The 27,388-nt window shown below is 33.4% G+C and overlaps 1 protein-coding gene across 7 annotated transcripts in view; it reads left to right on the top strand.

The window, feature by feature from the left end:
* The window catches only part of LOC132759442 (peptidylglycine alpha-amidating monooxygenase-like), a 62,631-nt gene that overhangs the window by 11,270 nt on the left and 23,973 nt on the right, over window positions 1–27,388 (top strand). For all 7 annotated transcript variants that reach the window (XM_060751205.1, XM_060751204.1, XM_060751209.1 and 4 more), the window contains 15 exons: window positions 67–149; window positions 3,162–3,239; window positions 3,663–3,705; window positions 6,273–6,340; window positions 8,710–8,793; window positions 9,312–9,388; window positions 11,098–11,148; window positions 11,823–11,875; window positions 12,275–12,594; window positions 16,889–17,030; window positions 17,623–17,733; window positions 18,211–18,423; window positions 24,334–24,416; window positions 25,912–26,109; window positions 26,562–26,680. In XM_060751205.1, coding sequence (XP_060607188.1) covers window positions 67–149; window positions 3,162–3,239; window positions 3,663–3,705; window positions 6,273–6,340; window positions 8,710–8,793; window positions 9,312–9,388; window positions 11,098–11,148; window positions 11,823–11,875; window positions 12,275–12,594; window positions 16,889–17,030; window positions 17,623–17,733; window positions 18,211–18,423; window positions 24,334–24,416; window positions 25,912–26,109; window positions 26,562–26,680 — 1,723 coding nt within the window. The remainder of the gene's footprint in view (window positions 1–66; window positions 150–3,161; window positions 3,240–3,662; window positions 3,706–6,272; window positions 6,341–8,709; window positions 8,794–9,311; window positions 9,389–11,097; window positions 11,149–11,822; window positions 11,876–12,274; window positions 12,595–16,888; window positions 17,031–17,622; window positions 17,734–18,210; window positions 18,424–24,333; window positions 24,417–25,911; window positions 26,110–26,561; window positions 26,681–27,388) is intronic.

The following is a 27,388-nucleotide window of genomic DNA, read 5'->3' as shown; positions in this document are numbered from 1 at the left end:
AGTTCTCAATGAAAATCAAAACAAAGGAGAAGTTTAATTTGCTATCATATGATGGTTATATTGTAGGAGATGTGGACAAGTATGTGATGGAGATGATCAGATTATATTTGCATGGGCTAAAAATGCTCCACCATTATCTCTTCCAAAAGGTAAGTTAGAAAATAAGTTATTATATACATGTGTATGATCAGAACGGACCAGACGTTTAACCTGCTGGAACTGAAAATGATTGGTCTATGTATCTGGTTAAGAGCATGGAATATTGATATCCCGTAATTTACAAATGGACTGATCCAAATTCAAGGCAGGGTAACCTGTTAGTACATTACACAAATTCAGCAGGTTGAGTTATTTTATTATTACCAGTACATCTCTCAGAAATCATGTAGCATTAGTAATCAGTCACTTGGGGAAAAATTGATTATTACTGGTAATGAACGCCCTTTCTTCTTCACTTTTGTTGTTATATTTCATCGACTGATGAGATAAAATAAAAAATGTCACAGTCAGCATAAAATTCAACTAACCAAACAAAGGAAATGTTGAGGTAAAATAATCTTTATGTGCTAATCAGGGCCTGAAAGTTTATAATTTATTCTTATGATTATGCCCCCATTTTGAAAAAAAGGGGGTATATTGCTTTGCACTTGTCGGTCCGTCGGTCCGTCGGTCCGTAGACCAAATGGTTTCCGAGTGATAACTAAAGAACCCTTAGGCCTAGGAACTTCAAACTTGGTATGGTGATTGGTCATGACCAGTAGATGACCCCTATTGATTTTGGGGTCAAGGGGTCAAAGGTCAAGGTCACATTGACCTTGTAAAGCAAAAAACGGTTTCCGATCAATAACTAAAAGAACCTTAAGGCCTAGAACTTCAAACTTGGTATGGTGATTGGTCATGATCAGTAGATGACCCCTATTGATTTTGGGGTCAAGGGTCAAAAGGTCAAGGTCACATTGACCTTGTAAGCAAAATCGGTTTCCGATCAATAACTAAAGAACTTTAAGGCCTAGGAACTTCAAACTTGGTATGGTGATTGGTCATGATCAGTAGATGACCCCTATTGATTTTGGGGTCAAGGGGTCAAAGGTCAAGGTCACATTGACCTTGTAAGCAAAAACGGTTTCCGATCAATAACTACAGAACCTTAAGGCCTAGGAACTTCAAACTTGGTATGGTGATTGGTCATGATCAGTAGATGACCCCTATTGATTTTGGGTCAAGGGGTCAAAGGTCATGTCACATTGACCTTGTAAGCAAAAACGGTTTCCGATCAATAACTAAAGAACCTTAAGGCCTAGGAACTTCAAACTTGGTATGGTGATTGGTCATGATCAGTAGATGACCCCCTATTGATTTTGGGGTCAAGGGGTCAAAGGTCAAGGTCACATTGACCTCTTGGGTAAAAACGGTTTCGGATCAATAACAAAAGAACCCTTAGGTCTAGGACTTCAAACTTGGTATGGTGATTGGTTATGACCAGGAGATGACCCCTATTGATTTTGGGGTTAAGGGGTCAAAGGTCAAGGTCACATTGACCTTGTAGGTAAAAACGGTTTCTGATCAATAAACTAAAGAACCCTTAGGCCTAGGAACTTCAAACTTGGTATGGTGATTGGTCATGACCAGCAGAGGACCTATTAATTTTGGGGTCAAGGGGTCAAAGGTCAAGGGTCACATTGACCTTGTATGTAAAAACGATTTCCGATCAATAACAAAAGAACCCTTAGGCCTAGGAACTTCAAACTTGGTATGGTGATTGGTTATATCCAGCAGATGACCTATTGATTTTGGGGTTAAGGGGTCAAAGGTCAAGGTCACATTGACCTTGTAGGTAAAAACGGTTTCTGATCAATAACGAAAGAACCCTTAGGCCTAGGGACTTCAAACTTGATATGGTGATTTGGTCATGATCAGTAGATGACCCGTATTGATTTTGGGTCAAGGGGTCAAAGGTCAAGGTCACATTGACCTCTTAGGGCTAAAAACGGTTTCCGATCAATAACTAAAGAAACCCTTAGGCCTAGGAACTTCAAACTTGGTATGGTGATTGGTCATGACCAGCAGATGACCCCTATTTATATTGGGGTTAAGGGGTCAAAGGGCAAGGTCACATTGACCTTGTAGGTAAAAACGCTTTCCAATCAATAACTTAAAAACCCTTTGGCTAGGAACTTCAAACTTGGTATGGTAATTGGTCATGACCAGCAGATGACCTATTGATTTTGGGGTCAAGGGGTCAAAGGTCAAGGTCACATTGACCTTGTAGGTAAAAATGATTTCCGATCAATAAACTAAAAACACTTAGGCCTAGGAACTTCAAACTTTGTATGATGATTAGTCGTGACCAGCAGATGACCCCCTATTGAGTTTTGGGTCAAGGGGTCAAAGGTCAAGGTCACATTGACCTTGTAAGTAAAAACGGTTTCTGATCAATAACTAAAGAACTTTAAGGCCTAGGAATTTCAAACTTGGTATGGTGATTTGTCATGACCAGCAGATTACCCCTATTGATTTTGGGATCAAGGGGTCAAAGGTCAAGGTCACATTGACATTGTAAGTAAAAACGGTTTCTGATCAATAACTAAAGAACACTTCGGCCTAGGAACTTCAAACTTGGCATGGTGATTGGTCATGACCGGCAGATGACCCTCTATTGATTTTGGGGTCAAAGGTCAAGGTCACATTGACCTTGTATGTTAAAACGGTTTCCGATCAATAACTCAAGAACCCTTAGGCCTAGGAACTTCAAACTTGGTATGGTGATTGGTCATGACCAGCAGATGACCTATTGATTTTGGGTCAAAGGTCAAGGTCACATTGACCTTGTAGGTAAAAACGGTTTCCAATCAATTAATTAAAAACGCTTAGGCCTAGGAACTTCAAACTTTGTATGATGATTGGTCGTGACCAGCAGATGACCCCTATTGAGTTTTGGGTCAAGGGGTCAAAGGTTAAGGTCATGACCAGTAGATACTTGATAACCCTTATTAATTGTTTGATCACTGGGTCAGAAGTCATGCATAATAACCTTATCACATGACTAATTGGCTGCTGATAGGGGGCATACATGTTTTACAAACATATCTTGTTTAATTTGGTCATTATGTTTTATTTTTATATGAGATGTAAGTTACTTATTGTAATTTTACTATTTTCAGATGTTGGTCAACATATTGGCAGAACAACTGATATCAGACATATTGTTATACAGATACATTATGCCAATGCTTTAAATGGTAAATGTTACTTTTTGTCTATATTTGTAACTTACCTAAGTGCATCATGCTCAAGCATGATATAGTTAGTGATCAGCTTGCTGTTGTAGGTTGTCAATCATCACTTTCTGCTACCATCTTCTAAACCACAAAGACAAGTGTGATGGAGAAGTGCAGAAAATGATGCGGGGTGGTCCTTATACATTTCACTAAAATAATGACAAACATCATTATTGTGTTGATAAAGATGGCCAACATGACTAGAAATCAATGGAAAAAACACATTTCAACATGAGCTCTGTATTAGCTGCAAAATATTATAATACGCAATATGCGTTATCTTTGGGTAACTTAAACTATACAACAATATCTGAAATTTTTCAATTCAGAAATATAAATTCAATTTGAATAGTTGTAATGATTTTAATAATATTATATTTTCAGCATCTGACAATTCTGGGATCAGACTGTATACTACAAGACAGAGGTTTGTCATATGTTACATTATAGAATATAAATAGTAAAGTTAATGACCTTTTTATGCCCTCACAGAGTGGGAGCATATAGCGTTGCACTTGTCCGTCCGTCCGTCCGTATGTACGTCTGTCCGTCTGTCCGTACGTCCCGAAATCTTGTGAACGCAACTCCTCTTAAACCGGATGGCAGATTTTGCTTAAACTTTCAGGGATGAACAACCTCAATGTGTAGATGGTAGTAAAGGAGGGAATTTTTGCGCTGCCGACCAAATTTAACAGAATTATGGCCCTTTGTTGATTGTTTCACTATATACTATGTAGAAATTTTGTGAACGCAACTCCTCTTAAACCGGATGGCAGATTTTGCTTAAACTTCCAGGGATGAACAACCTTAATGTGTAGATGGTAGTAAAGGAAGGAATTTTTGCTGCGACCAAATTTAACAGAATTATGGCCCTTTGTTGATTTTTTCACTATATACCATATAGAAATTTTGTGAATGCAACTCCTCTTAAACCGGATGGCAGATTTTGCTTAAACTTCCAGGGATGAACAACCTTAATGTGTAGATGGCAGTGAAGGAAGGAATTTTTGCTGCGACCAAATTTAACAGAATTATGGCCCTTTGTTGATTTTTTCAGTATATACTATATAGAAATTTTGTGAACGCAACTCCTCTTAAACCGGATGGCAGATTTTGCTTAAACTTCCAGGGATGAACAACCTTAATGTGTAGATGGTAGTAAAGGAAGGAATTTTTGCTGCGACCAAATTTAACAGAATTATGACCCTTCATTGATTTTTTCACTATATACTATATAGAAATTTTGTGAACGCAACTCCTCTTAAACCGGATGGCAGATTTTGCTTAAACTTCCAGGGATGAACAACCTTAATGTGTAGATGGTAGTAAAGGAAGGAATTTTTGCTGCCACCAAATTTAACAGAATTATGGCCCTTTGTTGATTTTTTCACTATATACCATATAAATGTTGTCAGTGGGGGCATCCGTGTCCTTTGGACACAGTTCTAGTTTGGTAATGTTTGTTATCTCTGTATGTTGATAGTTCAATGTACATATTATTCAATGTACTGTGAATTCACTTCGTGGGCATGAAATTTTGTGGTTTTATCAAAACGGGCATTTTCGTGGGTTCTTAAATTCGTGGATTTTCTCAATTGTAAAAAAAAATAATTTAATGCAAAGTAATCATACACTTAATCGCCGCGCATTTTTACTCACGCATGTACACATCTTTACATGTCACACAGCGCTTGTCAATAAATTAATCCTTGCCTTTGGGCATAAGTCAAAGATAGCACAGTTACTCCCGATAATTGACAGCAATTAACACAAGAGTAAACTGACAATTTTTATAAGCTCTAATTATTGCACTGGGTTCTCATATTTACTTATGTGAAGTATTCTTGATAACACATTCAAGTAGCCTACAAGGATCAAGTAGTCCACGTGATGTGTATATATGCGATCGACATTTGTGACAACAAATTGAAGACATATAATCGACTTTTCTTTCAAGTTTTTTAAATATTGCAAACCTAAACTATTTATGGAAATAGTCTGTCACTAACCTGATAATTTGTATATATTCATTACACAAAATTCAGCCGTTATTTCTAACACTGACGCATATTTGTTATATATAGAATAGAGGCATGGTTAGAAGTATTTGTTGGCATAAAATTTTATTGGATCTTAATTTCGTGGATTAACCTACCCACAAAAACCACGAAAATTCTTGCCCCATGAATAATAATGATTTTACAGTATGTATTACTATGTGTATGTATTACTATGTATCTCCATTTTCTCACGTATTATTTAGTCGCTGACTATATGCTAAGTATAATATTTCATTTTTATTGAGCAAAGTTTTTCTAGTATCTCATAGTGAACATATGCCCATTTAGTGAACATAATATTTCAAATTATCTTATTTGTTGAATGTAATACATACATTGTAATTTTCTCATATGTTCAACAATGCAATTTTCTTATCCGTTGAATATAATATTTCTGTTAAGAAATAATATATCCCAAACAGTGATTTTATTGCTAAATGAAATCACTGTTCTGAGTTCGGATGCGAGGCATTATATCAAGAAGGCTGTGCCCTCGAGATATAATGGTGTGTATCCAAACAACAAACAGTGATTTTATCAAGTGATAAGATCACCGATTTGGATATGTTATTTTGATTCTAACATTGCATCAACAAGTAAATGCTGCCTGATTTGTTTCAGTACTTATTTTCAGCGCAAAGCATTTTTAGTGCTTACGTCACATGTCTAATGGTTACATCACAAGTCTAAATATAGAATGTCAACAGTGAATTTATTGCATAATAACACACACTTTTGGTTCTTCTATATTCAATAGTGAAGAATGCGGGTGGTGTTAAAATGCATAATAACACACACTTCGGCTGTTCTTTGTTCAATAAGAAAAAATGCATGTTGTGTTCAAAATTTCTCATTTACTGAGTGTAGTTCAACTTTTATAACGATAATGTCGTTTAATATCTCAAAATTTGATCTGCTTTTTTTGTTTTTACAGACAACCCTATGTATCAGGAATTTACTTACTACTAGGCTATGGAATAACCATACCAAGAAATACTGCAAGTAAGTAACTGACTATCACACATAATATTAACTTTATATTGCACTCTCTCTCTTGCTGACCCAGGTGATAGCCTTGCCATTAATACAACACTTTGGGTTTTTTTTTTTATACAACCCCTTTTTAGCTTACCTGAGCATGCTCAGGGTGAGCTTTTAGGATCGATGATTGTCTGTCGGCCGTCGGCCGTTCACATTTAGTTGTTAACACTCTAGCGGTCGCATTTTTGCCTCAATAATCATCAAACTTGGTCAGGATGTTTATCTAGTTGATAGCTCGGATGAGTTCGAACATGGGTCATCTCGGATGAGAAACTAGGTCACAAGAGCTAAAAATAGAAAAACCTTGTTAACACTCTAGAGGTCACATTTTTGCCTCAACCATCATCAAACTTGGTCAGGATGTTTGTCTAGGTGATAGCTCAAATGAGTTCGAACATGGGTCATCTGGGATGAAAAAGTAGGTCACCGGAGCTAAAAATAGAAAAACCTTGTTAACACTCTAGCGGTCACATTTTTGCATCAATCATCATCAAACTTGGTCAGGATGCTTATCTAGTTGATAGCTGGGATGAGTTCGAACATGGGTCATTTGGATGAAAAGTAGGTCACCGGAGCTAAAAATAGAAAAAACCTTGTTAACACTCTAGCAGTCACATTTTTGCATCAATCATCATCAAACTTGGTCAAGATGCTTGTCTAGGTGATAGCTCGGATGAGTTCGAACATGGGTCATCTCGGATGAAAAAGTAGGTCACCGGAGCTAAAAATAGAAAAACCTTGTTAACACTCTAGCGGTCACATTTTTGCATCAATCATCATCAAACTTGGTCAGGATGCTTATCTAGTTGATAGCTCGGATGAGTTCGAACATGGGTCATCTCAGATGAAAAAGTAGGTCACAAGAGCTAAAAATAGAAAAACCTTGTTAACACTCTAGCGGTCACATTTTTGCATCAATCATCATCAAACTTGGTCAAGATGCTTGTCTAGATGAAAGCTCAGATGAGTTCGAACATGGGTCATCTCGGATGAAAAACTAGGTCACCGGAGCTAAAAATAGAAAAACCATGTTAACACTCTAGAGGTCACAATTTCGCCTCAATCATAATCAAACTTGGTCATGATGTTTGTCTAGGTGATAGCTCAGATGAGTTTGAACATTGGTCATCTCGGATGAAAAAGTAGGTCACCGGAGCTAAAAATAGAAAAACCTTGTTAACACTCTAGTGGTCACATTTTTGCATCAATAATCATCAAACTTGGTCAAGATACTTGTCTAGGTGATAGCTCGGATGAGTTCGAACATGGGTCATCTCGGATGAAAAACTAGGTCACAGGAGCTAAAAATAGAAAAACCTTGTTAACACTCTAGTGGTCACAATTTGACTCAATTGTCATCAAACTTGGTCAGGAAACTTGTCTAGGTCATTGCTGGGAATAAATCGAACATGGATCATTGTCAAATCTTGTTAAAACTCTAGTGGCTACTGTTGTGATCAAATATTCTGTTAATTGGTCTGAAAGTTTGTTTTGATGATTTCTAAGTCAAGATCGAACATGGGTCATCTTGCATGAAAAACTAGGTCACACCGCCTAAATATGGAAAAACCTTGTTAACATTCTAGTGGTCACATTTTCGACTCAATTATCATCAAACTTGGTCAGGATGCTTGTCTAGGTAATTGCTTGGATGAGTTCGAAATCGCATGTGAAACTAGGTCACCGGAGCTAAAAATAGAAAAATCTTGTTAACACTCTAGTTGCTACTGTTTTGATCCAAGTATCCTGGAAATTGATCTGAAATTTTGTTTTGATGATTTCTAGGTCAAGTTTGAATATGTGTCACCTGGGTAAAAAACTAGGTCGCACTGCTCAAATATGGATAATCCTTGTTAACACTGTAGTGGTCACATTTTTGACTCACCTGTCATGAGACTTGGTCGGAATGCTTGTCTAGGTAATTGTTTGGATGAGTTTGATAAGTCAGGTGAGCGATCTAGGGCCATCATGGCCCTCTTGTTTCACTGGTATTATGTACCATTTATTAATGAGAGACCTAGTCTTATTCCATATTTAATTCATATCACATACATGAACATGTACTGAGAATTTCCAAGCATACTGTTACACAGACAGTTCTCGTTGTCTGTCTCATTTTTAAACAAAATAATATGACAAATTTTTGTATAAAAGGTCCAGATGGCATTCATTTCTTCTATATTAATTTTTGTTTCCCCTTCTATTTTGTATTTTCTGTTTAAGATGTTATTATAACAAAAATAAATATTTAAAAAGATACACAATACAAAATAATTGAGCTGCTGCCATTATAAGTTAATATAGCATTGAATGTATTTTATATATTACAGAGTTTCATGTAGATTCATCATGTAGGTTTAATTGGGAAGATGGTATTGTTCCCTTTGGTTTTAGGACACATGCTCATAGCCTTTGTAAGTGCTGTATTATAGTATACTTTTTGTATCAAGTTTTCAATTTAATATGTGTATGCCCCAGTAGATGAATAGATTAATTTGCTGATTTTGAACTACTTGCCTTCCAATGCTGTTTGTTTGAATTGTGTCAGGAACATTGAGCTGTTAAAATATTGAATATTGGTCTGTGGTTTTACTTGAACATCAGTGAAGGCGATTTATTATAAACACATCTTATAAAACTTTCTTTGGATTCTTTCTATCCTAAAATTCAAGAAAACTGTTTGTGTGCTTTTTGTATAGGCAAAATTATTTACAAACTCTGACAGTTTTCCCAAATGCAAGAATTTCTTTGTTTCAGAATAAGTATTCATCATAATTTTAACTTAGATGCTTTCTTTCTTTTTGAGATATAAGTGTTTTTAGTGAATATCATAAAATGTTTTGTGTCAATTTCAAAATGTAATTGACGATAACAAAATAGTGCATGCTTTTCGTGTCCTATGTATATATTATTAATATTTACTGTTGATTAGGTCGTGTTATATCGGGTTATAAAGTAGTAAATGGTGAATATAAGTTGATTGGCAAGGGAAATCCACAGTGGCCACAGGTAAGTGCTGATTCAGCATTGTTTAACGTGAATTGGTCTTTAATGGAAGGTCTGTAATACAATGCATAATTACGTTGATAGTATTGAGTACTAGACATAACAGCAAATCACTAAATCATTATACATGGATGTTGTTGGCAAGTGTGAGATACATGATCTGATATTACATATATTTAAATAGAAGATATTTAAATAGCAGATTATAAAGTGTTCTAGAACAAATTATTATTATTCATTGGATATATGGTCATTCTTAATCACTTAGAACTTTATCAACATTTTATTTTCAAGCAGCACTTTATAAGAAAATTCAATTGATACATTTCTATTTCTGTTTTTATCAATATTCGAAACACTAATGGAAAATGTGCCCATTATAGACATGTTCACTTTAAAGGTAGATGTAGGGTTAGGGTGGTCAGCACCAGGAAGCTGACTGAAAAGATATGACTTAACTAAGATAAATGGCTGCATATATTCAAAAATTCTGTTTGGTATTCTGTTTAAACACATTTATAGTAAAATTGATCAACAGTTTACTGGTTGGGGAGATAACTTCGGCTGGTTGATAAACTCGGCTTTTTATAATTAAATCGAGTTAACAGAATTTTTAATCTAATCAAGCTCACCATCTCATACTATCTCTGGAATTCGACAATATCTGGAAATTTTGTCAAGTTTGGTAAGATATTTAAAAAATAACACAGACTTTTACCTGTTTGTTTACAAAACATGCGTATAAAAAGTACGGGAATCCCATTGTTGCGCGCATGTGCAGCAGATGCTCATTTTGAGGCCCGCACAGGGGTACTTTTCTATATTGACCGGCTACCGGTAAAGCAGACGACGTTTACTTATACATTTTGTAGATGAAATTCAGACTCACTTTTGTCTTGCTAACTCAGAAAAAAGGCTGATTACACAATTTTAATCTTTAAGTGGAATGGATTGAAAAACTGGTGTTAAATGCTCCTTTTATATGTTAATGTGTAGGTTGAATATCACAAAATTAATTTCTTCTTCACTCTGTTAAGCTTAGCAAAAATAAATTTGAATCACTAATTCTTTAACTACATATTTCGTTACACGTTAATAAACGATAATGCATGTGTTTTTACGTAAAAATGGTTTATATGTTACATAGTACGTTGCATATAAACATCGTGTTATCATAGATATTCATTATACTAACGTAATGCTCAACAATTTTGGTAACAAATATTTTTTATTTGACATAAATGAACAGCAAAGGAATAATAAAATGTCTAAACATGTTATTTTACGTTTTCACTTACTCATTTAAGAAGAAAAAAGCAAAGAGCCGGAATTATCTACTCGCGCGCGTTAAACATATCCTTTTTACTTACCTCTTCCAGGGCCTCTCAAAATTACTCGTTATGTTTCTAAATATAACTTTTATGGTGATACCGGAAAATCGAAGAGCTGAAGTTTATTATGGTGCAAGATTCATCAGAATACATAAACAAATAAATGAAATATACCCCAAAAACACTGATTCTCGGCTGAGTTTATCTCCCAAACCAGTATGTTTGTATTTTATGATTTACATTAGTGGTGAATAGCACAAGGTATAAGATGCTGCCTGTCCTTTCAGGTTTGTGTCAGACAGATGTAATGTATTATATCAATGTCTTTAAGAACACTACTGTGAATCTGTCAAAGTTATAACTTTTCCCACTTGTTTTCAGGCATTTTACCCAGTTGAGGACAATATTAGAATAAATCCAGGAGACATTCTGGTAAGTTTGTAAACAAATGAGATTGTTAATCTTACTGTCCCAGTTTAAGTGAGTTCAGTCTTTTCTTGTAATGGTTGTTTTTTGACATTTGAATATTTGTGATGTTTTGATTAACATTGTGCAAGGACTTGTTGGATAGATTTCAAAAATTGCTGTAATTGAGACCTTGAGAATATTAGGTTTTTTTATAAAATCAAGTTTGCACTAGTTTCTACAATATGAATACAATAAATTACCTAAGTGACATTTTTGTACAGTGTATTATAGGTGTGTAGTTAGATAAAGAGGTTTATAAAAGAGCATTGTAAAATAGTATGTATGCACCTCATTTGCCTAGCATTTTCCCTTCACTGTTGATGCTTAACATTCTGCCAGGGTCTTTTTAATTATTTGCTGTGTTTTTAAACTATCTAGTAAGCTTATGGAAAGTTGATTGCTCTTTTTGGATGTCCATTTGTGTCCTAAAAAATGCATAAAAAAACCGAGGTTGTCCTTTAAATATGAAAGCAGTTGTGAAATAGAAATCCATTTGAATTATTCCTTTGGAGTTTTATCCAAGTTTTTCTTGATCACATTTTGATGAATGTTAATTCTGCAATATCAGAACAAAAACAACAAAGCATGGCAATTTGCAAAATGTACAAATTTGATGGAGATTTTAAATATAATTACAGGCAGCAAGATGTACCTATAATTCTACTGGAAGATATAGACCCACAGAAATAGGGTATGTTATTTATTTTTATTAACTGATTTTCTCAGATTTATCTTGGCATATGTTTATGTTGATTTTTTCACAGCAGTTTATAATGTAACCTCAATTTGATTACTTAGGGAACATAGATTGATAATTTTTTATTCTAAGCCTGCATCTTACAACTTGATTGTCTACAATTTAAGGTATGTGTAATGTATTAATTTCTATGATAAATATGATGGAAAAAACAATTACATTTTGTTTAATGCAAATAATTTTCAGATGCTTTCTTCTTGGTCCTTCAGGTCATCAGCCATATGATTGCACCACATTGAAATTAGAAACATAACTTATTCTATGATTTTACACTCTAAATTGGAATTATTGGTAAACAATGTTGGATAATAATGTCTTATTTGTTTATTTCAGGTCAACGGCTAATGATGAAATGTGTAATTTCTACATCATGTATTACATGAACAGTTCTATGGAGAATTCTGGTAGACAACGTGAAAGTACATGTTTTCAAAATGAACAAAGGCAGGTTTTCCGGAACATTCCAGCTGACTCAGATGTTCCGTTACCACCAAACCCTGCTTTAGAGGGCACAGCAATGGGTCACCATCACCATGGAATGGGTGGCAACAACCATGACGATACTGACCACACAAAAATAGATGAGCCTCCAGTTGTCAACGAGCGTCCCCAAGTGGATTTACATGGAAATCTTCAAAACACAGATAAATCCGGTAATGGAATATTAAGGAATAATTATGGGTCTCAGGGAAAGTTATCTACCTCATTTGGTGACAGTTTATTAGATGATGTTTATCGGAACAATGATCAGGGTTATGGCAAGAAAGGTTCAGGGTATTCAGGTGTTGACATGCGTAGACCACCATCTTATATGATGGATTATCCAGGATTAGATGATTATTATAATGAAGTTATTCAACAGCGCAGTCGTAATCGATTAAAAAAGCCCATTTATGATCTATATGACAACCCTGATTATGATGTCAGTTTTTCCGAATTTCCGAAAAAGTCGTACCCAGCCTTGAGCCGCAATCGTAATAAAATGTTTAATGATAAATATGATGAATATGCTGCAAGTGCAAATTCCAATCTACCTAATTCAGATGTAAATAGATTAACGTCAAAGTCTGATAGTCATTCTAGACATGGCATAGTCAAGGTAACCCAGAAACAGAACCATTCAGAAGCTGGCTTACATGGTACTGATAAATCAATGGAAGGTATTCATATTGGAGTCTGGTTATTGTCTGTATTTGGCTGTTTATCCTCGCTTTCCGTAGAATAATATTTTAATCTACCAGATGTTGTGAGCTAAGCTAGTTTATAAGTCTCCTCTTGTGTAGCATGTGTTGTCAGTTTGATGCAGATATATGCAGCTGAGTAGTTGGTTTATCTTAGATGAAATCATCATTATCAACTAATAATGAGAACAGCTTGGTCTATAGGAAGACCAAGCGAACAATCTGTACAGTTCTACCAGGTTTAATACTCTTAGCTAATTTAACAGTTTAATTATTTAAAAAACCTAATACTCACTTTGGACAAAATCAAGACCCATTCTTTTTTATGACCAATAGATTGAAAACGTTGTATATCAGTTAAATTGATAGTACAAACTGTACTATGAAATAGGTAGCATAAATTTCAGTGCTATTAATTTAACTAAGTTAAACACAAAAAAATTCACTTTTAAGTGTATGGATAAAGTACCCAAAATACTGAAACAACGCATCCTGATATATGTCTTAAGTATCTTGCTATTGAAAGTCTTCATTTGATAACGGGCAGTTTTAATATCCTCATAATGGTAATGGGCAGTTTTAATATCCTCATAATGGTAATGGGCAGTTTTAATATCCTCATAATGGTAATGGGCAGTTTTAATATCCTCATAATGGTAATGGGCAGTTTTAAAGTCCTCATAATGGTAATGGGCAGATTTAATATCCTCATAATGGTAATGGGCAGTTTTAAAGTCCTCATAATGGTAATGGGTAGTTTTAAAGTCCTCATAATGGTAATGGGCAGTTTTAAAGTCCTCATAGTGGTAATGGGCAGATTTAATATCCTCATAATGGTAATGGCAGTTTTAAAGTCCTCATAATGGTAATGGGCAGTTTTAAAGTCCTCATAATGGTAATGGGCAGTTTTAATATCCTCATAATGGTAATGGGCAGTTTTAATATCCTCATAATGGTAATGGGCAGTTTTAATATCCTCATAATGGTAATGGGCAGTTTTAATATCCTCATAATGGTAATGGGCAGTTTTAATATCCTCAAAATGGTAATGGGCAGTTTTAATATCCTCATAATGGTAATGGGCAGTTTTAAAGTCCTCATAATGGTTATGGGCAGTTTTAATATCCTCATAATAATGGGCAGTTTTAATATCCTCATAATGGTAATGGGCAGTTTTAATATCCTCATAATGGTAATGGGCAGTTTTAATATCCTCATAATGGTAATGGGCAGTTTTAATATCCTCATAATGGTAATGGGCAGTTTTAATATCCTCATAATGGTAATGGGCAGTTTTAATATCCTCATAATGGTAATGGGCAGTTTTAAAGTCCTCATAATAGTTATGGGCAGTTTTAATATCCTCATAATGGTAATGGGCAGTTTTAATATCCTCATAATGGTAATGGGCAGTTTTAAAGTCCTCATAATGGTAATGGGCAGTTTTAAAGACCTCATAATGGTAATGGGCAGTTTTAAAGCTTCATACTGGTGATGGACTGTTTTGAATTGAAATGGGGGCATATTTGATATTCTAAATGCAGGGCTGCTGAATGACAGTGATCAGAGTTTGAACTCGTGAAACTCAGGATATGCACACAGTTGACCTTTGATAAAATCTGCTCAAGTCACAACACTAAAATATCAACTATACATCATGCCCCTCAAGTAACCTGTCACTAAAATAAGGACATCAGCTGCCACATATATAGTGCATCAATGACCTTGAGTCTGCTAAGAGATATGTGCAGAGCTGTATGATATCTGTGGCCAATCAGAGCATCTTTTTTACAGAAGTCAAACCAATAGACAACCTAAACAAAAATGCAAACTGTGACTTTTTAGTTTACAAGACAATTAAAAGCTTCTAACAAGGCACTAAATGATTTTTAGTGTAGGATTTATTAGGCATGTTCAGCTTTGTTATTTATGTAGTCAATTTTATATGCTGTCAAGTCTATAATTCAAGTGATGAGCATAAGATGGCAATTGTCCGCATTAGCAATTTGCTGATGAAAATTCAGACAGCCAAATATACGTAGATAGTTCTGATCGATTTTTATTTTACACCTAGGGCTATATTTATTAGCATAACATGCTGTATACTAGCTGATTAAATACATGTATGTTTATCCACCTCAACAGAAAAAAAAACTATTAAAACAAAAGTTCTTGATTAAACCAAAATTTTCATTTTAACACACTATATAGCTTATGCAAGTTCAGTGAGGAAAGATATCAATTATACTAGAGATTTTGTTGCAAAATCAATTGAAAATAACTCTATTTCCGTGAATTCATAGAGTGTATGTACATAAATATAGATTGAAAACAAAATTAAAAAAACTACTTTATGAAAAAGTTTGGTAACTTATCTTAATTTGAACAATTATACTTAAGACTTCTTTAAAAGGTAAAACATTACATTATAGCAATATGTGAAGAAAAAAAAAGCAGTCTGAGTTGAAGATATATACATGATAAAACAACTGATTTGATTAATTGACTCATGCAAATTTTGGTTCCTGTAAATGATTAGGTAACAGGTTATTATGCATTTAATTTTTTTTTTTTGGAAGATAGAGTTAATCTTTATGTAAGACAGGTTTTTTAGTTTGTATGTAGTTGTGGATCCTAAGTTGGTTAGTTTTGCTTCATTATTTCTTTTGCTTTTTTGGTTGTTTTGTACATTTTCTTATTTGGTTAATGTGTGTTTTGGTTTATTTGTTTTACTGTTTATCTTGCTATAGATTTGGTTTTATTTTTTTACATTTCTATCTTTTGCATGCTGTAAATTGGGAACATTTAAAGTTAAATAATATGTTATTGTATAATTTTACATGATTTTATAAACAAATGATCAGCATGATGTCTTAAGCATAAGTATACAGTACATACACATGGGTTAAGCCAAAAGTGATACCAATGTGTCTGGAGCACTACTCTAAAGTAAACATTTGTTATCAGGGACAAAATATCTGGAAAAGGCATGATCCCTCAGAAGCAGTGAAACAAAATGAAAACAAAAATATATGATAGTAAAATGCCCCAAAACCTGTGTTTAAATTGCTTGGAATGTTTGAAACAATATGTTAAACAAGACATTGAATTCCATTAAGCTGTTTAGGTAGTATATGATCAGTCTTTATGATCAATAAAGAGACTGTCTGGTCTATCATGTAGTCTGACTATACTCCATACTTTTGACTGCTTTAGTACAGTTCTTTTTAGTTTAGTCCAAGTAAAATAAATTTCTGAATCAAAGGTATGGTAGTTGGAAAATTAGTGATCTAAGAAATTTTGCTTATTCTGAAAGTGTTTGTAGGATTTTTGTCTTACAGTTCACTTTTACATTTAAATGAGATACTATGTAAGAAGTATGATACATTTATGTGCATATTTTTAGTAGTTTTTTTTTCAATGTTGCCATACCATGTTATTGAAAATATCACATGCAATATTTTTGGCCAATATGAGAACTGCTGTCCTAAATTATTCCTTTATCAATTTTAATGTACAGGTAATATATCAGTAGTACAATTGTTTTATATATACGGAATATTATGTTGTAGTAGCTTTCTGAGGCTTTGTATTTTATACAAGTGTTTCATCAAATTTTGTCTTATAAAGGAAAAAAAAAAACACTGAAATTTTAGATGAATGTTTTAGTAATTAAAGAAATTTAATGTCCGCTAATTCAAGATTTTGCATATGCTGTATCATTTCTATCATTTATAATAAATGATGATATCTTTTTAATTAACAGAGGTAAAACTGAACAAAGATTTGGACCTACAGTTTATATCTGAAGTGAATGGTGTAAAGATTGGTCAGGTGGGTGGACTTGCTGTGAACCGTGATGGAGACCTCTACATATTCCATAGAGGATCAAATATTTGGTCTTCCCTGTAAGTGAACTTCTTTATATAACAATTTAGTTGATTATTGGCATGAGTTTGGAATGTGAAGTGAATGGTGTAAAGATTGGTCAGGTGGGTGGACTTGCTGTGAACGCTTTTCATTTTGGGACATTTTTTTACAATTTGAATAATTATACTGGAAAAATGAAGTGTGCGTATGATCTGAAATTAAGCACAAAGATTAGTGGTCTTAACCTGCACCAAATGGTACATTTATCTGGGAAAAATATTTTCAGTCCCATCATGTCAAAAAACCTCAGTGGAGTCCCTTTAACAGCATCTGACTTATTATATCAACTAGAAGGCAGAAAACTGTCCCTATAGCCTCTGCTTTGACTATGCATGTTAAATTTAATTGAAAATTTTATAAAATGTGTAGATAAATTCCATTCTCAGTTGTTGGATTTGATTTCCCCTTTTCTGATTTATGGCACTTTATTTTCCCCTTCAAAAGGCCACAGGTTGTTTTAATAAATTAGAAAACAAATCACTGTAGATGTACAATGAGTTTCATTGGTCCTTTATTTCTTATGATGAGATAAACTGATAATCCTTCATTAATCATGTTGTTGTCTTACAGGTCTTTTACACCTATGAACAGATATACACAACAAAATATGCCTGTTGATGTGGACCCTGTAGTTATACTTGATAAAGCTGGCTCTCTCATACGACATTTTGGTAAAAACAGGTACAGTCAGAGCCAGAACTTTCATTTGAAAACTATTGTAATACTAGTTCAAGTAAAACTTTGATGCAGTCTTAAAATAGTAAAGAATGTTCTATGAACCAGTCAATTGTAACTCCACCCCTTTCACTGAGGGAAAAGTTTGGACTGTGACTTTTGTAGTAATAAATTACTGTTAAAGACTGTGTTCAACAGGCACAGTCGGATGTTAAAATTGCTGCTAAAAGTTTGATGATGTTTCTCTATTTATTCTCTATACAAAGCCACTACCTTGACCTGGCAGTGCTGGGATATTGGACTGTAAACACTTGATCCATTTCCTTGGCTAATCTTTGCCGTGGTTATTTGGTATATAGAGTTTCTTGTAATACCAGGTTATTGTATGTGTCATACATATTATTTATTTGAAATGTTATAAATCAGGAAAAGTTGAATACATTATGAAATATAAAAACTAACATTTACTTATTTGTATATCAGATTTTATCTACCACATGGGTTGAGTCTAGATTCCGATGAGAATATATGGTTGACAGATGTTGCTATGCACCAGGTGTTTAGGATTCCCAAGGGTGATGATAAACCTGACATGACTTTAGGGATCCGATTTGAGCCTGGCACCAGTAACAAGCACTTTTGTAAACCATCTGATGTGGCAGTTATGTCAAATGGGGAATTCTTTGTCTCTGATGGGTAAATGATATATTTTATATTTAACTCTCTGAAGTCTATTGGTTATAATAATAGGCATATATCACTGGCTTTAAGAGTCAGGTCAGTACAACTGTTGTCAGATAAAACTATATTGTTGACTGCTTATTTTTAGCATTTTATTACTGAAAAAGAATAACATAACATAACATATATTTTATTAGTCTTAAGCACATTAACAGCTCATCGACATTTACATACAATATGACACGTATTTGTAGCATGCGTAATAATTATAATCATATTTACAGAAATAGAAAAACACATACATTATACACAAAACACAACGGCTACACACAATAATAAACAGCGAGAATTCATATATTTTTTACAAAAACAGAAAGTTTGGTTAATACGTCATCTATTATGACACTATTATGTTGAAAACTACACATTCACTGTTCAAACACTTATTGGTCTCTCTAAAAAATGATTGTCTGATTCTAAAAGCCTTAAGAATATATAATGCTAGCTTGATAAGTACATTTTGATTTGTTGAATTTAAAAGTTCAATGAACTTGTAAACACTTGCATGATTACAATAATAGTCACTTATATACTTCTTTCTGATGTCTCTATATAATTTACATGTTAAAACGAAGTGGAATTTGTCTTCAATGTCATTCATGTCACATAGCATACACTTTCGCTGATCTTTCGGCACTGCATTTTCAAAGTGTCTTGCCTTTTCTATCATTAAATCATGCGATCCCATACGTATCTTTGCAATTGCTTGTCTGTATTTCAAGTTATTCAATATTATGAGATATGAGGGAATTTCAAAAGTTTGTTTGATTTCCTTGTATAAATATAACGAAGGACACGTGTTAATATCTATATACCATTCTGCTATGTAAAAGTCTCTTAGTCTCTGTTTCAGAACAGGCGTAAATCTTTCTATACAAACAGATGCTGGGAAAACCCATATTTCACCAAAACCAATTGCATTTAATAAATCTCTCACTTTTAATAACCAATTGTCAATAGCATTTTCAGTCAAATTTAACAATCTATCAAGCAAAGTATTTAAAATACAATTACTTTTCCTACTGGTCAGTTTTATAAAATATTTAACTGCTTTTACTTTTCGATCGATTATCAAAGGAAACGGCCAGACTCACCATAAACCCGCACATTACTAGTAGACATTTTTACACCTAGTGTCCATTTAATAAATTTTCTATGCACCCGTTCTATGCACTCCGTACTTGACAGGCCCCATATTTCACCAAAATATGTCAGAATTGAGCTCACAAAAGAGTCAAATAAATTAAAGATGATGTTTGTTGGTACTTGCATATTTTTTACCAATGAGAATAACGACCCGACCGCTTTGAGTCCTTTTGCCGCTAGCGTCATTGTTGCTGTTCTAAAGGAACCACCGGATGTAAACACGAGACCTAAATAGTTGAAACTATTCACTATCACTATTTCTTCATTGCCGTAATGCCATCTTTCATTTGCAGCTATAATGCCTCCTTTTCTGAAGACCATAATTTTAGTTTTTTGGATATTTACAGTTAAGTTCCACTTTTCGCAGTAACTCTGTAAGCTATTTATTGATGATAGTAAACCTTCAACAGTGTCCGATAGAATAACGGCGTCGTCTGCAAATAGGATTAGATATAATGATAATTGATCAAGATTTATTCCCGCATTTAAGTTAGATTGTAGCTCCGTTGCAAGATCATTAATGTACAAGGAAAACAAAAATGGTGAACATATTTCTCCTTGAAATAGACCGATGTCATTCATGAAAAAGTCTGACAAATCATTAAACTGCCTTTACACAACATTTAATATGTGCGTATAGCGAACGTATAATTTGAAACAGTTTCCCGTCTACACCATTTTTAATGAGTTTCAGGTATAGTGATGAACGGTCAATAAAATCGTATGCTTTCTTCAAATCTAGAAACAGGCAATATAGTCTCATTTTGTTCCTTAGGTGATGTTGGATGACTTCATTTAAAACAAATGTGGTACTAAAGTTTGACCTAAAACCGAACTGTGAATCTGAGATTATTTCATTTTCGTCGGACCATAGTTTAAGCCTATTATTTATAATAGACATGAACAATTTTGCGAAACAGCTTACAAGGGTAATCCCTCTATAATTATTCGGATCATTTGTCTGACCTTTCTTAAAAATTGGCACAATAATACCTTTCGCCCATTGTTCAGGAATAGTACCCGTTTGTAATATTTTGTTGAATAATTTTTCCACATGCGGTAATATTATGTCGAGGGTTTCTACAAAATATTCAGACAATAAATTGTCAATTCCGGGCGCTTTATTTCGGTTAACTCGTTTAGCCGAAGCTAGTATTTCTTCTTTAGTTATAGGATAGTCTAACTGTTCAAATGTGACAGTATTTGTTCCTAATAACGTGTTTTCGTCAAAACTACTGATGAAATCTTGAGTTTCTGTATTTTCAAATCCATTTGATGTTAAAAGAATGCCTTGCTTTCCGTAAACAGTACTTATAGTCTTTTTTCCGTTGCAATAATATCGTTCTATTTTCCGTGGATCTATCACATATAAATTGATGTAATGCATTTTGATACAATGTTTTCTTTTCACGGCATTCATTGTTAGCTCGACTATTCGAAGAATATGAGAGCTATTGTAGTCGCCCAGGCGTCGGCGTCAGCGCCGGCGTCTGTGTTGGTTAAAGTTTTTTGTAAATTCAAATATCTCAATTATTGCTTGAGATATTCAATTGAAACTTACAATACTTATTTATAGTAACAATATACATCAGATTGACAAGTTGGATAACTCTGTCTACAATATTGACTGAATTATGCCCCTTTTTAACTTAGAAATTTTGGTTAAAGTTTTTTGTAAAGTCAAATATCTCAATTATTGCTTGAGATATTCTATTGAAACTTACAATACTTATTTATAGTAACAATATACATCAGATTGACAAGTTGGATAACTCTGCCTACAATATTGACAGAATTATGCCCCTTTTTAACTTAGAAATTTTGGTTAAAGTTTTTTGTAAATTCAAATATCTCAATTATTGCTTGACATATTCAATTGAAACTTACAATACTTATTTATAGTAACAATATACATCAGATTGACAAGTTGGATAACTCTGCCTACAATATTGACAGAATTATGCCCCTTTTTAACTTAGAAATGTTGGTTTAATTTTTTTGTACATTCAAATATCTCAATTATTGCTTGAGATATTCAATTGAAACTTACAATACTTATTTATAGTAACAATGTACATCAGATTGACAAGTTTGATAACTCTGCCTACAATATTGACAGAATAATGCCCCTTTTTAACTTAGAAATTTTGGTTAAAGTTTTTGTAAATTCAAATATCTCAATTATTGCTTGAGATATTCAATTGAAACTTACAATACTTACTTTAGAGTAACAATGTACATCAGATTGACAAGTTGGATAACTCTGCCTATAATATTTACAGAATTATGCCCCTTTATAACTTAGAAATTGTGGTTAAAGTTTTTTTTGTAAAGTCAAATATCTCAATTATTGCTTGAGATATTCAATTGAAATTTACAATACCTTTTTATAGTAACAATGTACATCAGTTTGCAAAATTGCATAACTCTGCCTGCAATATTTCAGAACTATTTGCCCCTTTGAAACTTAGAAATTTTGGTTAAAGGTCTTCAAAGATAATTACTTGAAACTTTACACATGTACTTAGGGTCATAATTGGAGAGTCATAATTGTATGTCACTGACCAAGTTCCATAACTCTTACTCGCATTTAGGCTGATTCATCTCCCCTTTTCTACTTAGTCTCTTGGTTTATGTTTACATGCAAGTATTACATATCTCAATAACTATTAAAGATATTTATTTAAAACTTCACCTTTGCATTTAGAATCATAATTGTAGGTCACTGACCAAGATCCATAATTCTATCTTGCATTTAGGCTGATTTTTCTCCCCTTTTTCAACTTAGAAATTTATAGTAAAGTTTTGCTTGTAAGCTGTTATCTCCATAACTACTGAAGAGTTTGTGCCTTTTTGGGGGCATTTTTATGAATTCATAAAAATAAAGCAGTGATTTACTTGATAAAACATCTTAATAACAAGCCTTTGTACCTTTTCGGTCAATTTTATGTATTCATAGGTAACTAGCATTATTACACTCAATAAAACACCCTTGTGACAACATTTTGAATAGTCGAGCCAATACTGTCCTCCGACAGTTCTTGTTATACCACAATTTACTCTTATTATGTCCAGTTTCAGTAAATATACAGCTCTCGGATATATATACTTTCTTTTGAAAAAACTTTTCGGCTTTCGACAAAATAAAGTCACTGAATTGGTCCACCGTGTCATTCACTGACACATTATTATTCTCCATTTGCAGTATAATACCGTTTAAAATTTCTATATTTTGCGTCATACTATCTCGAAATTCCTGCCGGTATTCATTATTCCATTTCGAGCAGGTAAAAGATCGCACTTTCGGTTCATATTTGTAATTATTTACTTCAATTGAAAACGATACTGTAGCGTGATTGGAAAATTCGTTATATTCGCTCACTTTAAAATGTTTCAGGTATTCAAAGTTTGAGAATCTAGTTAACACAAGGTCAATTTCGCTTTCGCCATTTGCTGTTATACACGTGAATTTCCCTGGGTCATTGTTAATTCTTCCGTTACAAATACACATGTTTACCGTTTTACAAAGATCTAAGAGGTTATCTCCAAAACGATTTGATCGTTGGTCAAAAGATCGGCGTGGAGGCGGAGAGTCATTCAAGTCGTCCGTTAAATCCTGTGTTAGCACGCTTTCAAGCTCAATATAATCCTTCTTTTGTCCCACTCTACTGTTAAGGTCACCAAATAAAATAGTTCAGCCTAATTCTGAGTATTCTAATACTTCGTTCTGTATTTTTTGAAAAACGTCAACATTATATAAATTGTGTATTACAGATGATTCCGGCGCAATATATATATATATATATACGCTAGGTACCAATCTTTGTCTGTATTGAAAAAAAGTTTTATCGAGCTTAAGCCAGATAATTTAATCGACATCATTTTTTATTAGTTTCACTCCTTTTCGGATATTATTTTTAATGTAAATGATAAGCCCGCCACTTGATTGTTTGGCTCTTCTGTTTTGAAATCTACGGTATGAATGAATAGGAGCATTATATCCTTTTAAGTCAATTTTTGAAGTTTTTGTAGTCCAGGTTTCGCTTAGACACACAATGTCATACCCCTCGATAGTGTTTAAAAAATCTTTGTTTTCCTTTTTTAAGTTTGTCAGACCTTCGACGTTCCAACATAAAACATCAATACTGGAAAAGAATGTTCCAAATAGTGAAAGAAAATTCCTTATATAAATTAAACAAAGTACATGTAATAGGAATTTAGTATAATTATGTTTTTTAATGTCATTATTAGCAAATAACTTTTCTTGCTAGTTTAAAACCCTATCTTAAATGATGTTGCCAAGGGTATTAAAAGTTATCAATATGTATGTTGATTGTAGCTATTGAATCTCATTACAAAATTGTAGACAAAAGATTAAATTAGTGATAAAAATAAGTTTATGTAATAAAATTTTCCTGAAGTTTTATGAGGACCATGAATGTGATGTTTATGATATAATATTTTCATAATATACAAGTGACTGTCATTTATCCATCAATTTTTGTTATAATTTATTCATGCTTCATTGATTGAAACTTCTGAACAATTATATTTTGTATTGTTCATTGAACGAGCTGGCTGTTTTCACCTGAAAGCCTTGCTTTTTGAAATTATTATTATTAAAGTTATTTGCAAGCATCAGTTTTGACCTGTGAAGTATTTATGATGATATTTCTTCATTCATTGTGATTCTCTGATTACTATATTTTTGTTATACAGTTACTGTAATAGTAGAATAATGAAGTTTGACAAGAATGGTTACTTCCTGAAACAGTGGGGATCTCAGAGTTCATCATGGGGATGTAAGATTGTTTTATATTATACTTTATCTTACCTTTATATACATAATACATACATTTTATAATGACTTCTTGCTGTCAAACAAAAATGTTGAAGTTATATGGCAATGAACACATTATGCATTATTTCAGACATGAAAGTGTATTTGAATTGATCTGATTAACTTCCCTTATGACATCTGGAATAAGTTTTTGACATGACAAAATTCAACATTCCTGTTGGGATTTAAACCCAAGTTAATTACTGTACTATATACACCTCCAAAGTGGTTGTTCATAACATTTGACAGTAGTTGCAAATTTCAGTCATGAGAGTACAGTTAAACTTCGTTCGCTCAAACTCGGATCGCTCGAATACCTCCCTTCGCTCGAACTCATCGCCAAGTCCCGGCAAAATTCCTATATAATATATATTGTTCTACCTTGGATCGCTCGAACACCATTTGCTCGAACTCTCGAACCTGATCTCTGGTCCCTTCGGCAGAAATATAGTGAAAATTACACCTTTTCGGTCGAACACAAAAAGACAAGTCGGCAATTGTCCTAAATAAATGACAGTCGGCGACACATGTTTTTAACACCTCGTGATTGTGACTAAGGTAATTAAGGCTTATTGATACAAAATAAAGGGTGTTGTAACCGATTTGTTTGATAATATTGTTGATTTGCAGTTTATGGTAACGATAAAAGGAAAATAACTTGTGAAATAAATGAAATATGCAAAAGTCAATAAAGAATGACGTTTACCCGGACGGCTTTAATTACAATTACTGTGGTTCATGTAACGTGAACTGAAACAGTGTTACCTATTTATAGAATGATACTTGCACATGTGTTTATTTTTGTAAATGACTACAAATAGATGCTGCTGTAAAATGTTGTTTTTTTTTTAAATAAATCATTTTTTATTTTTTAAAATTAATTTATCCCATAATAAAAATTGAACATTGTTCAACAAGTTTGGTCTGATTGCCTAATCGAACTCAACCTGAATTACAATTTGCATAATATAGATAAACACAGCGTACCGTTTATACTTAATTGAAAACACTGGGGTAATAATTCTGAATATGACATATTCGACGAACAGATGTACGAACAAACAATTATATTGACATATTTATCATTCGACCGATGTAAGCTAGAAAACCTTTAGGCATATGATCAACTTAATAATAGTTCAACCTCGGTTGGCTCGAACTACCAATCTCTCGAACAAATTTGCACAGGCCCTCCGAGTTTGAGCGAACGAAGTTCGACTGTATTTGGTACTGATAGTCAACCTCTTTATATAACAATTTTGTGTACAGCAAACTGCCAGTTCTACTCCTCAGTTTTAATAATTTACATGTAGCAGTGGAGAGAACAAATGTATACTTGTATAGAATCAAGGATTTCTTTTTTTGTAACTGCTTAAATTGTCAGACTCTTTCTTATTGTAAAAATTTAAAAAGGTAACAAAATAGTCTGATGGTTAAGTTGTCTTATTGTGATTTAGCTGATGGTTTCCCTCCACCGGGAACATTTAATCTACCTCATGGACTAGCACTAGCAGAAGATAAAGATCTCCTATGTGTGGCAGATAGGGAGAATGGTCGTATACAGTGTTTCAATCTAGACGGTAACTTTGTACGACAGATGCACCCAAAAAAGTTTGGACAATCACTTTATTCCCTGGAGTACTGTCCAAATCATGGTATATATTACTTCATAAGATTTGTTTAACACTGTACACTTCAGTACATAAACAACCAAACCCATATTGTACGCTTTTATAGATGATTTGCACTCACTAGATTTAAGATAAATAGCTTGAGAGAGATATTTTTTATTGTACCATAACATGTGTTTAAAATTAAAGTACATAACACACATTGAATGTGTTACGGTACATCATTTATTTTGTCTATTTATTCAGTTGGATTACAATGGAAAAATTGTCAAATATGAATATTATTTATGAAATTAACTACACCAAACCACATAACCCTAGTAAACAAAAAATAGAATTAAATTATATTAATGCATGCTTAATGTATTATTTTTTTTAAATAATGTCAAATATTAATAAAAAGTTTCCTCAGTAATCAACTTGTATTTTACTTGTATGTTACTACCTTATCTGTATTAAAGTTTGTTTTGTGCTAGGTGGAGTATTATTTGCTGTAAATGGTCCCATATTTGGTACCAAGTCAGAGGTTACACAGGGGTTCACACTTGATATAGACACTGGGACACTTGTGTCAACGTGGAATTTACCTGGAGAGGTTAGTTCCCTGATTTCTTATCTTATAAAGTATTTCTTTTTTATGTTTTCCCCAGAAAAATTTATTATAACGCTCAATTGTTGAGCTATCTACTGGTCCCCATTTTTTCCTACTTTTTCTTTCATTTTTTATCTGAGGCCTACTTTGCCCTTCTTTTCACTAAAACAGGCCTGTTATCCCTACTTTCTAAAAATACAGTGAATGATAATAAAGTATACTTCAATTGTTTCACCTCCTTGTGATTTATAATTCAAGTTCTATAGTAATTTGTGTCATCTTGTAACCCCCATTCTTTAAAGCAACATTGTTTCTTGTCAAGTCAGTTAAATTTATAATGGCCATCAATGGCTTGTTTTTCAAGCGCTTACAGAAATTAGGGTACAAACAACCTAATGTTGTACTTTCAAATTAAAATGTTAAGATATTCCTTCTTCTATAGCCCTCAAAAATCCGTGATTTGGCCTACTTTTATTAATTTAAAATTATCCTGTTTTTCCTTGTTTTGTGCTGGAGAGACAGTAGAAAGACAGTTTTTGTGTGGTTTGATTAAACTCAATAGTGTTACTTAGATAAGGTGCTACTTAGATAAGGTTGGCATGTGGAATTCAAAGGACAACTCCATCAGACAAAATGGTGGTTAAATGGTTGAATAAGTTATTCTTCTTTGATAAGAATTCTTCACAGAGACACTAGAAAGTTCATAAAACT

Source organism: Ruditapes philippinarum, unplaced genomic scaffold (assembly GCF_026571515.1).
Source record: "Ruditapes philippinarum isolate M1 unplaced genomic scaffold, ASM2657151v2 ctg725_1_1_1_1, whole genome shotgun sequence".
Taxonomy (NCBI): domain Eukaryota; kingdom Metazoa; phylum Mollusca; class Bivalvia; order Venerida; family Veneridae; genus Ruditapes; species Ruditapes philippinarum.
Note: the sequence above shows the minus strand (reverse complement) of the source record. Positions and strands in the feature narration are given on the sequence as shown.